General features: G+C 38.2%; 1 protein-coding gene and 1 pseudogene across 1 annotated transcript; one reads left to right on the forward strand and one right to left on the reverse strand.

Moving 5' to 3' along the window:
• The first annotated feature begins 9,084 nt into the window (after positions 1-9,084).
• On the forward strand, positions 9,085-10,694 carry LOC143904644 (uncharacterized). Its single transcript, XM_077419461.1, has 2 exons — positions 9,085-9,584; positions 9,712-10,694. The coding sequence occupies exons 1-2, from the start codon at positions 9,365-9,367 to the stop codon at positions 10,692-10,694; spliced, it is 1,203 nt and encodes a 400-aa protein (XP_077275587.1). The 5' UTR covers positions 9,085-9,364.
• Positions 10,695-10,752: 58 nt separating this feature from the next.
• Positions 10,753-11,707, reverse strand: LOC143904668 (uncharacterized; annotated as a pseudogene).
• Positions 11,708-13,179: the final 1,472 nt, after the last annotated feature.

Genomic DNA, 13,179 nt, shown 5'->3' on the forward strand with positions numbered 1-13,179 from the left:
ATAGATAATAATGATTTCGCCGATTTCGAGCTAGAATTATCATTGGAAGAAAAATCAGCCACCGATATCGCTGCCGGTCCCGTCGCCGCCGGTTCCGTCGTCGCCGCCGGACCTGTCGCCGCCAGTTCCGTCGCCGCTGGACCTGTCGCCGCTGGTTCCGTCGTCGCCGACCATCCTGTTGCCGCCGGACCTGTCGCCGCTGATCCCGTCGTCGCCGATCGTGCCGCTGCTCGTTTCGATGCCAAAGATGATAGACAAGGTAATATTAATATTATGTATATTTAACAGAAAGTAATGATATATTTATGATATATTCCGCCAATAATTTGATTGCGATTACGAAAAATATTACCCCAGCCAGAGTTTGAACCTGGAACCTCCCGCTATCCGTGCAGGCGTCGCCTCAATTCGACCACTGAGGCATGTGGTAACATTTATCGCAATAACAAACAAACATACCATCTTAATCGAAATTAATAAATATCTTCTTGTTATATATGAAAAATTTAATTCATATTATATGTATTTAATTCATAAAATTTCTTATACAATTTTATTATTTTACAGTTCGAAGACCAAGAGGCAGAGCCGCAGGGATACGACGGCAAGAAGAAAGGTTCATGGCCTTCTTATATAAATTGTCATCATCCAATTACCATTGAGGTAGACGAGGCAGAGGCAGAGGCAGACGTTGAGAGCAACAAAATTTAATCTTTGTCTTTATATAATCTTTATATATAATAATGTCTATATAATGTCTCTATATAATAATCTCTATATATAATAATGTCTCTATATAATCTATATATATATATATATGATACACAATAAAAATAATTGAAAAGTAATTAGAGATGAATGCATTCGTATTGTTTTATTATAAAAAATAAAATTGCGTTCAGGTATTTTATGTATATGTATAACCGTATCGTATATAATTATATTGTATAATCAGAACCGCTTGCCACCAGTGTCGAAAAAGTGAAAGTGACGTTTCTGATTATGACGTCATCATATAAGACGTCGGCGTTAGAAGTATATACGTATTCGTATCTTAAAAATAAATTTTCACATTTGGACTTTGCGTCGCAATATCTCCGCTCGTAGGGCACGCAGCGGAATATTATGAGAGAAACCCCCCCCCCTAATTGGACCTCAAGCTATCGATCAAGCCTACTTAGAACTTGATCCGTTCACTCATCGTTAGCGAGATCTCAACATCTCAAGTACTCGCAACCCGTCGCGTCGCGTAAAAGAGTCACGGTCTTAATAATTTATTAAAGGATACATTTTTAAATTGGGGTCCGTTATATGGAAAAACATGCCAATTTTGTGCAAGAAATCTAGTATTTAGAAATGAATTAACGTTGACGAAAGAAATAGTTATCATTCATTTAATTTTGTTCTCGTCACAGGATAATAAATTAGTGAAAATACCACAGACATTTAATTTAACTGGCATATCAACAACTAAGATATCGATAGCTAAACAGCAGTATAAAGTAATGGATACTATATTTCATCAGGGTACATCTATTGAAGATGGTCATTATACAAGTATGTGTAGAGAAAATACATTTTGGATTGAATTTGATGATGGAAAAATTATAGAAAATAAACGATGGCCTACAGGTGCTAAAGGTCTTTATATATTATTTTTGGAAAAAGTTGGTAAGAAATAATTTATACAAGCAACGTAATATACATGCATATTTTACATAAAGGCAATGTCCGGCAATATGTATATATATATATTTACAACTTCAGACACATTTCTTTATAAGATGTAATTTTTTTCTGTTAAGATTAAGATGCGTAACACTACAAAAAGGCGTGATATCCGTACAAAATTACCTTTTTTAAAAAAAGGTAAAAAAATGCGCCAAGTACACGCATAGTAGTATATATGTATTATGTTGTTACCTCGAAAAAAACAAAGTGGTAGTATTATACCTCGAAATAACACCCTGTACATACTGTTTATACAATGCGTAATATTACAAAAAGGCGTGATATCTGTACAAAATTATCTTTTTTAAAAAAAAGGTAAAGAAAGGCGCCAAGTACACGCATAGTAGTGTATATGTTGTTACCTCGAAAAAAAAAACAGTGGTACTATTATACCTAAAAAAAATCTAAGTAACAAGTGGTAGACGTAATCTTTGTATTTCGAAAAATCTTGAAAAAACCTAAGCAGTAGTATCTTTACCTCGAAAAAACCGAAGTAACAAGTGGTAGACGTAATCTTTGTATGTATTTCGAAAAATCTCGAAAAAACCTAAGCAGTAGTATCTTTACCTCGAAAAAACCGAAGTAACAAGTGGTAGACGTAATCTTTGTATCTCGAAAAATCTCGAAAAAACTAAACAGTAGTATTTTTATTTCCAAATATGTTGTTACCTTGAAAAAAAAAACAGTGGTAGACGTGGTAGTATTATACCTCAAAAAATCTAAGTAACAAGTGGTAGACGTAATCTTTGTATCTTGAAAAATCTCGAAAGACCTAAACAGTAGTATTTTTATTTCCAAAAAATTATTACTCAAGTGATACACATCACAAAATTACGTTACCTTATGAAAAATGAGTCGCGCTTCAAGTGATCTATTATTTTATTACAATTACAAAAAAGAAATGATATCTTTTTTTAAATTACAGCGCCAATTACAGAGAATATACACTGAGAAAAAAATGTGTCAATCCCAAGAAATATTTAGTCCGATACGTTTAGCTAAACATTTTAGTTAGTTAACTAAACATTAGTTGAATTAATTAATTCTTGATTAAAAAAACGAAATATATTGTTGAAACAATTAATATTTACTTAACTAACTAAAATGTTTAGTTGAACGTATCGAACTAAATATTTCTTGGAATTAACAATTTTTTTCTCAGTGTATTTTTCGAGATACAAAGATTACCTCTACCACTTGTTACTTAGGTTTTTTTGAGGTACAATATTACCACTGCTTTTCTTCGATTAGAATAAAAGATTGAATCATGAAGAATTACACAGAGGTAACAGTACAAAATACAAATATTTTATTAAAATATTTAAATCCAACAAGGAAATACAAGGTATTTAAATACAAAGTTTATATATGTATTTTAAAAGATTTAATCGCATCGCAAAGAATTACAGAGGTAACAGTACACAAAAAATAAAAATATTTTATTAAATAACATAAATTTTTCTTGTCAAAAAACTTGGCGCTGCTAGCTAGACCTCAAAATTAGGTCAGCCTGGTGTGTGTGTGCGTGCGTGCGTGCGTGCGTGCGTGCGTGCGTGCGTGCGTGCGTGCGTGCGTGCGTGCGTGCGTGCGTGCGTGCGTGCGTGCGTGCGTGCGTGCGTGCGTGCGTGCGTGCGTGCGTGCGTGCGTGCGTGCGTGCGTGCGTGCGTGCGTGCGTGCGTGCGTGCGTGCGTGCGTGCGTGCGTGCGTGCGTGCGTGCGTGCGTGCGTGCGTGCGTGCGTGCGTGCGTGCGTGCGTGCGTGCGTGCGTGCGTGCGTGCGTGCGTGCGTGCGTGCGTGCGTGCGTGCGGGCGTGCGTGCGTGCGTGCGTGCGGGCGTGCGTGCGTGCGTGCGTGCGTGCGTGCGTGCGTGCGTGCGTGCGTGCGTGCGTGCGTGCGTGCGTGCGTGCGTGCGTGCGTGCGTGCGTGCGTGCGTGCGTGCGTGCGTGCGGGCGTGCGTGCGTGCGTGCGTGCGTGCGTGCGTGCGTGCGGGCGTGCGGGCGTGCGTGCGTGCGTGCGTGCGTGCGTGCGTGCGTGCGGGCGTGCGTGCGTGCGGGCGTGCGTGCGTGCGTGCGTGCGTGCGTGCGTGCGTGCGTGCGTGCGTGCGTGCGTGCGTGCGTGCGTGCGGGCGTGCGTGCGTGCGTGCGTGCGTGCGTGCGTGCGTGCGTGCGTGCGTGCGTGCGTGCGTGCGTGCGTGCGTGCGTGCGGGCGTGCGGGCGTGCGTGCGTGCGGGCGTGCGTGCGTGCGGGCGTGCGGGCGTGCGTGCGTGCGGGCGTGCGGGCGTGCGGGCGTGCGGGCGTGCGTGCGTGCGTGCGTGCGTGCGTGCGTGCGTGCGTGCGTGCGTGCGTGCGTGCGTGCGTGCGTGCGTGCGTGCGTGCGTGCGTGCGTGCGTGCGTGCGTGCGTGCGTGCGTGCGTGCGTGCGTGCGTGCGTGCGTGCGTGCGTGTGTGTGTGTGTGTGTGACGGTGAATGACGGCTTATAATTACGTATAGGATAAGTTAGGATAAGTTTATATTTTTAAAGCGATTAGAATTAAGTATAGAATAAGTATAGAATAAGTATAGAATGAGTAATATTTACATTTGTAAAAGGTCTCTTTCTCTTTCGAATAATGCGGCTTATGATTAAGTATAGGATAAAAGGTCTCTCTCTCTTTCTCTCTCTAGCAGCGCCAAGTTTTTTGACAAGAAAAATTTATGTTATTTAATAAAATATTTTTATTTTTTGTACTGTTACCTCTGTAATTCTTTGCGATGCGATTATATCTTTTAAAATACATATATAAACTTTGTATTTAAATACCTTGTATTTCCTTGTTGGATTTAAATATTTTAATAAAATATTTGTATTTTGTACTGTTACCTCTGTGTAATTTTTCATGATTCAATCTTTTATTCTAATCGAAGAAAAGCAGTGGTAATATTGTACCTCAAAAAAACCTAAGTAACAAATGGTAGAGGTAATCTTTGTATCTCGAAAAATACACTGAGAAAAAAATTGTTAATTCCAAGAAATATTTAGTTCGATACGTTCAACTAAACATTTTAGTTAGTTAAGTAAATATTAATTGTTTCAACAATTTATTTCGTTTTTTTAATCAAGAATTAATTAATTCAACTAATGTTTAGTTAACTAACTAAAATGTTTAGCTAAACGTATCGGACTAAATATTTCTTGGGATTGACACATTTTTTTCTCAGTGTATGTTCTCTGTAATTGGCGCTGTAATTTAAAAAGAGATATCATTTCTTTTTTGTAATTGTAATAAAATAATAGATCACTTGAAGCGCGACTCATTTTTCATAAGGTAACGTAATTTTGTGATGTGTATCATTTGAGTAATAATTTTTTGGAAATAAAAATACTACTGTTTAGGTTTTTTCGAGATTTTTCAAGATACAAAGATTACGTCTACCACTTGTTACTTAGATTTTTTGAGGTATAATACTACCACGTCTACCACTGTTTTTTTTTTCAAGGTAACAACATATTTGGAAATAAAAATACTACTGTTTAGTTTTTTTTCGAGATTTTTCGAGATACAAAGATTACGTCTACCACTTGTTACTTCGGTTTTTTCGAGGTAAAGATACTACTGCTTAGGTTTTTTCGAGATATATTATACGTGGTTTTTTCCATGTCGTGAGTTTAATCATGTATTATACATATGATGGCGCCACTATAGATTACGCGATTGATAAATTGTTAATAGATCCTGTTTTTTTTAGCTGAACTTTATGCACGGTAACCATCTTTTAATTACGAAGAAGTTAAACAAGTTAATTATTAACTTCAAAAATATGAATCGCGGAGGTAGGCCGTGTCATAAATATTGGGAGAAAGGAAATTTCGAAAAATACTACAAAAGCTAAAAACTGTTTGCATATTGCAATTATTGCAATGAAGTTATATGGCACAGTGCTGAAAATAGGTTAAGGGATCACAGGTAAGTAAACATTATGTAATTTTTTATTTGACATTTTGAAGTGAAACTTCTTTAGGCACGGTAGTGAGTTTGATTCGCGACACGGAAAAGCGACACAAATTTCGCGAAACAAAAAGTGTAACAAAAATTCGACCAATGGGCGTACGGCATTGGCGAGACGGTTCCTTCTTTTGGCACGGTAGTAAGTTCGATTTTGCGACACGGAAAAGCGACACAAATTTCGCGACACGAAAAGTGTAACGAAAATTCGACCAATAGGCTTACGGCATTGGCGAGACGGTTCCTTCTTTTGGCACGGTAGTAAGTTCGATTTTGCGACACGGAAAAGCGACATAAATTTTGCGACACAAAAAGTATAAAACAACCTAACTTCCGAAGCGTGAATCTAGCTCGCGGCTGGTCAGGGTTTGGAGTAGGCGCGGAGGAAGACACAAGACTCGGTTAAAATATAAAAACGTAACAGAGTTTATTCAATTTAGCGTAAATATTGAGGTGATCGCGGAAGCGGTAGATATGTACAAAAGGTCGCGGACGCGGTTACAATAGCGGCGATATATAGAGATCGCGGAGTAGATAGATATGTACAAAAGATCGCGGACGCGGTTACGATAGCGGCGGTACACAGAGATTGCGGAGTAGATAGATATGTACAAAAGATCGCGGACGCGGTTACGATGGCGGCGATATACAGAAATCGCGGAGTTTGCGGACGCGGTTATAGCGGCGATATACAGAGATCGCGGGGTTCGCGGATCGTCGGGCGCGCGGGCTCGCGGGGATACGGTGTGCAATCGCAGCGTGGGTTGACGCGCTATCGCAAGCTCGGATAGCGGCGGCGGTAATCGCACGCGGCGCTGGAGCGCAATTATACGCGATATCAAGCGGCTAAGATCCTTAACGGAGATAGAAAAAAATACTCTATATCCTGGCACATCGATTCGTGTAGGCGGGAGGCGGCACCGGGTGGCTAAGACCCTTGGCGAGTAAGAGAAGAGCTCTCGTCCCTTGGTTCACTCCGGTGTCACAGGTTTTCGGATAAAAGATCGAGTCAACCGCCTAGATCTTTCACTCGGCAGAGCTAGAGAAAACTCTCTACCTCCTGGTTGTTCGATTGTGGGATTGCGGGATCCGTGAGCAGCGGAGAATCGGTCGGATCGGTTGCTGGCTCACGGCGGAATCTAATGTTAGCAACAATTGCTCGGTTTATATATACATGCGATGGTGTATTGGCATAGCGGGGGTATAAGCGACGGCAATCGCGAGCGCCGGGATGGAGCGGCAGAGCGTTCTGAATGTACGGCGTCCCGACGCCGCAATTGCGTTCGGCGACTTTCGGCGGCTTTCGGCCGTTTTCGGCACCGCTCGGCACTCCGAGTCGATTGCCGCTGTAAATCTGTTCGCGGACTGATACGTGAGATAATGTCATTAAAAAAGGCACACTGTGCCTTGTCTCGCCCGGCGGGTGCTCGGCTGGGCGGCATCCGGCTGATGTTCGATGGGAATGATGCGTTTCAGAGCGCATCGTTACAAGTGTAACAAAAATTCGACCAATAGGCGTACGGCATTGGCGAGACGGCTCCTTCTTTTGGCTCGGTAGTAAATTCGATTTTGCGACATGAAACTCAAAAGTGTAACGAAAATTCGACCAATAGGCGTACGAAATGAAACTTCTTTGGCACGGTAGTAAGTTCAATTGTGCGACACGAAAAAACGTCACAAAACAGTGTCACGAAAATTTGACCAACAGGCGTACAAAGTGAAACTCCTTTTGAATCGGTAAGTAAATTCGATTTTGCGACTCGAAAACGCGTCACGAAAATTTGATCAAGCGTACGGCACTGGCGAGACGGATATAGTGAGAACTGCATGTACACTACATTTTCGAGTTGTGGGCGGCTTGGAGTGACTAGTTCAGTTGTATTGTTTTTGTATTAATTTCAGAAAAGTTATGGCAAAACCTTGCCTTCAGAAGTTCACTTCTAACACGCGTGGCGATCACGCGTTCGTTTTTTTTAAATTAGTAAGTTATACTTGCAATCTTGTCTCCAATTTTGTGTTCAGAAAATAGTGTCAAGGAGATAAACTGCAAGTCGAAACTGTCAAAAGCCCCAAAAAAATAATTTTTATCGTGAATAAAAATATTGAAAATAATGCAGACGTTTCAGCCACTTCACATTCTACCGATATTTTAATTACGAATACATCTTGTCATTAAGTTATTTATAACATTTAGAATGAAATGGAAAAAAAAATCCGAAAATAGGAGAGAGTAAGATAAAAGACTCTCTAATAGTTTCTTTAATAATTTTATACTTAAAAACTGTTATTAATAATTGTCTTAGAAATGAGTGAGTTGCAATATATTTACCGTTAAAATTGTTACGCAGCTCTCGTTGAGCCGGGTGCACGGCACGTATTTTCTCGTCTTTGGATACAGCTTCGCTAAAGAATGACTTTGCTTCGTGTTTTACAAAATTTTTATTGCTCGTACAAATAGACTTCGGCTCTACGATATGATCTTTACAAACTTAGATAATGTACTCTCGACAGACCGAGACAATCTACTGAGACAGACTGACGACGACTGAGACAATGTACTGACGACACCGCATGGCAACGTGGTACTACTGGGGCTAGTGGGTACGAAGCGAGCGCCTCTGGAGAACATGTGGCGACATCCGTTATTACTAGGGGGCTAGTTCCCTTTGCGCTATATCCTTTGCGCGGCAGCGCCATCATAATAGAATTCAAATCTTAAATCAACAGCCCAAACAAAAATTCTTATTTTTTTTCTAGCACGATAAGTATTACGCGTTATGTGATTTAACTCTTTTTTTCTACTAATTTTATTGTTTATATTAATTAACAGAATGTAGCCAGTTCTTCATTGCAGTGGCTGAAACATCCAGCGTTGTTGCCAATCGATGGCAATCAGAAAGGATCATCCAGCAACAAAAAAGAAAGCTTGATCCTTTTGTTGATAAAATATCGGATGCAGACAAATCTGTTATCGACAATCAACTTATGAAATTTTTGTGTGGATGCAATATTACTTTTGACGTCGTAGAATCTTGCTACTTTAAAAATTTGATAAAGTTGCTGAGGCCTGCTTACAAACTTCCCTCTAAAGACATCATAAATACCACACTTTTGGATACAATGTACCAACAATTGACTAAGAATAATTGGGTTTTTAAATAAATTTTTAAATTAGTAAATTCGGTTCATTTATTGAAATATAACCATTATAAAACCGATTCATTAAAATATAATCAGTTTAATTATTTATATTTGTTTAATAATAAAGTTTAAATATTCATGTAAATTCAAATGGATGAAAACGCAACACTATTGGTGCCGCTAATGTGTGACGTCAAGATGTTTCTTTTTTGCGCGCTTCGAGCTCCTTCGGCATAATAGTTTCGCAAAGTGTTTTTCATCAAATTTTCGAAAAAAAATTGCGCAAAATATGGCAAATATTCTAGAGCCAGGTTTTGTTAAAGCTGACTCAACAAATCTGCCTAAGATTGACATATTTATGGTGTTCGAATTCATAAAACAAAGTGACAAGTTCAACGCTGCTGAGGTTAGAAATGCAAAAGCCGCAATGTAAGTCCATTTATTCATGAATAATGACTGTATGGTTTCTGGTTATTCTCCAAATTAATTAAAAATGATAAATTATTAAAATAATGAACAATTTTTATAGGTCATCACGAGAATCGTACGGCGATGAAGCAATTGGTTATGTATGCCTCAAAAGAGACGGATCTTTGGGAACATGTATTATAAAATGTAAAGTATGTCCTGAGCATCGTGTTCGTAATAAGGGATACTCGGTTACATTAACTATTCATGAAAAAGATGAAAAAGTGATTGACGTCGAATGTCACGACTGTGCAGCATCAAGTGGTAAGAGTACAAATCGAAAATAAGTGTAACTACTATTGTGGCTGTCCGAGAGTACTTTTTTAGTAATAATAATTTTTAAGTATATTATAATTCTTTTTATTTTTCTGAAAAAAAATTTAATTGATAGGGGGTTGCAAGCATGCGATCGCCTTTTTAATGTGGATGCATAGAAAGTCGGAGAATCCTTCCGTCACAGAAGTAGAATGTTATTGGCGCCGTTCTTCTTTGGCTTCCGTTGGTACATCAAAAAAATATATTGAGCTGAAAGAATTGGGAAAAACTGATGTTGTAGATGCACAACTACCGGACAATTCATCGTTTTTAAAAGCTCTACTCGATAAAGCAAAAGAGAAGCAATTAGACAGTCAACTCTCTAGGCACAATTTTATATTAGAGGATCGAAAATTGATGTCTCTATCAATACACCAATTATTACTAAATTTTTGTGAAAAAGAAAGTTCTTCTGCAGATGATTTTTTGGAATATGCTAGTAAAGAAATGTCGGAAGATTCATGTCGTATGGCAGAAAAATTAACTAGATCCCAAAGTGATACTGTAACTTGGCATGAACTCCGGTATGGTAGAGTAACAGCGTCCAGAATATACGAAGCAGCACACTGCAAAACGTTGAATGGAACATTCGTACAACAAATTATTGGAGCATCCAAAATATTTGATTCACAAGCAATGCAGCGAGGAAAACGATTGGAGAAAGAAGTTTTGGTTGAGGTCGGAAAGATTACACGGCTGCCCTTCAAAGACTGTGGTTTAATCTTGCTACCTTCATTTCCAGTATTAGGGGCATCGCCTGATGCGATAGGTGACGATTTTGTTGTCGAAGTCAAGTGTCCATCAAGTTCAAAAACATTTGATCAGTTTTTGCCACACGAAGAAATCAATGAAAAGTGTAAAGCGCAAATCAATATGCAAATGTTCGCTACTGGTAAAAAGAGAGGCCTTTTTTGCGTCGCCAATCCAAAGTTTGAGGAATCAAGACAGGTAACTGTTGTTCGGGAAGATTTTGATGAACATTTCACGAAATCAATAATAGAACACGCTGTTGCTTTCTGGAAAAATTATATTTTTTCTAAAATAATACACTATTCATAAAAATCATGCATATAGAAACCTTTTGTGATATGATCACAAAATAAATAATATACACAAAGAAAATTTAACAGCTGTTGTATTTTTTTTAACTTACACCCTTTGTTCTTTAGTCTAGCGTCATTATTTTTAAGTTTTTATTATTGGCGTCTGTAAATTAATTAACGCTGATGCAATTGTCACTAATGAATCCATATGGGGCAGCAAATTATGATGAACACATGCATGCGGTTTTAACATTTCGTATTCTCTCAATCGTCTAATCACACGCTCAATGTGTATACGTAAACTTGCAATACGTTTAGTTTTTAGAACTTCAGCTTTAGAGGGCTTCACACTAGAAGAAACAGTGGGTGGACGAATAAGTAAACATTTTTTTCTGATTGAGAAGAGTCTGAATTTGTTTAAAGCCTCGGTCAGCCATAACACCGCATCCTTCCGGTAGCATATTTAAAAGTCCAGATTTTTCAGTAATTAGAGTATCACTTATCCTACCTCCATAACCATTCGAGACAAAATTATTAAATCTATCTGGAGTCGAAGATATCAGATATTTAAGGGTGTTGCATTTTTTATATTCTGACCAAGTAAGAGCTTGATTTACAGATTTCGTCGGTTTTTGGATTTGTATCTCGAAACAATCGATAATAGATTGCACATGACTATAATTAGCTCGAAATTGAATTGGTAAAGCTTTTCTTACACTTATTGGGTCTGGAAAATATATTAAAGTTTTTAACATGTGAGCCAAAAGCGGAACAGTGGAACTAAATATATTGCTCGCCTGAACGTATGATATTCCAAATTGCTCCCCTAGTCTATGGAACGTGTCATTGACTTTTATTTTCATTAAAGTTAATTTAATGTGATCTGCTTTAATCCCAGTCTGTGCGTGTAATAAATCTATAATCCAGTACCATTTATTTTGAATACCAAGATAACTTTTAGTATTAGTACTGATAAAATAATTTGTAATCGAAAGTGCATTAAATTGCATTTGTTCTTTATTACGCGTTTCAAACTCATTTACATCCTCTGAATGAAGCTCATAATCGCTCGAGGTTGTCGGAAGTAAGGAAGATGATACCGAAGTCGACAAAATATCTGCGTCCGATTGTTTGTTTCTACTCGACGTGTTAACTCTTATCGTTGAAATTGTAATGCTCTGAGTATAAAGCTTAATTTGTGAACAACTTGCATCAGACACAGGAGTTGTAATATTGCACGATACATATTTACTGCGGACATGTGGCCGTAGATTAACATGAACTCCTTTATGATAAATACTCCTATGAATCATGTCACTATCAGAACAGATACTGGAAAGATGATCTAAGTTTTCGACCGCAGCAGATTGAACCGTTGTTTCCTGAATAACAATCGTTTATGTAAATTTTAGCATTTATATTACTACAATTCTCTAATTAATCTTATTTTCAAGATCATATATTTACTGTAGGAATATTAGGTATCACATTTTCCTTTATTCTAGCTTCAGATAACGAAGAGCACCCTGCAGTAGCCAAAATATCTGCAACCTCTGCTTTGCGTCTTCGCTTCTCAGAAGCAAGGCGAAGAGGATAATTGGCTTTGCGTTTTCTATCAAATTGACAAGAAAAAATGTGCGGCACAACTCCAGGTTTCATTTTTATAGGCCCACCCATTAAACAAAAGCGCACGTAATTGTCCATGTCGTCTTTTAGCTAGAAAATAATATCAACAGGAAAGAAGTAACTATTATTTGTACAGCATGTCATGGAAACAAATCTCTTATTCTATATACTCATTCATAGATACTACTAAACTCCAAAATTTTAAAAATATAGAGTAGAGATATAATAAACTTTAATATTAAATACTTACAACAAAATGATCCTCGCAACAAAAATAATTTGATTTTGTTGGCTCGTCCGGATGCCGGGCTAACCGAAACCATAATTTTCTGACTGTTTCTTCGCGTGGGACTGTCACAAATACTTTACTGGGTGCACTTTTTGTCGTATTTTTACATAAGGGCACAAAACACCATCGATAACTAGTCATGTTTATTTGTTTTTATGATGTATAATGCTCAAATTAAAGAAAATTCGAACATACAACATTAAAAACCTAATTTTTCAAACTGTGAGAAGTCAAACAAAATATTAATGGTGTCACAAATAAATCACACAGCAGATACAAAACACATTATCGGGGTATTATGTATTATATAGTAAAAACAAAGAAAATTTATTTCTTAAACTCTGGACATTTGCAGGCAATGAAAACGATGTAAGTGAGATAATTTACGATGCTGTAAAAACAGCTAAGTAAAAATACAACGCTGATGTTTATGCAATCATTGCAGGCGACAAATTTTGCATAAACGCTCTCATGAAAATTTGCAATTAGTCAGCCAATGGTTACAATTAAATCCGAATGGTGGAGCAATGAATGGTATGTTTGTTGTAACCATTGGTTCAGAATGGTGAACTGTTAACACTTTTAA

The sequence above is a fragment of the Temnothorax americanus genome, unplaced genomic scaffold, assembly GCF_048541705.1.
Source record: "Temnothorax americanus isolate GAGA-0224 unplaced genomic scaffold, ASM4854170v1 Scaffold55, whole genome shotgun sequence".
Lineage (NCBI taxonomy): Eukaryota > Metazoa > Arthropoda > Insecta > Hymenoptera > Formicidae > Temnothorax > Temnothorax americanus.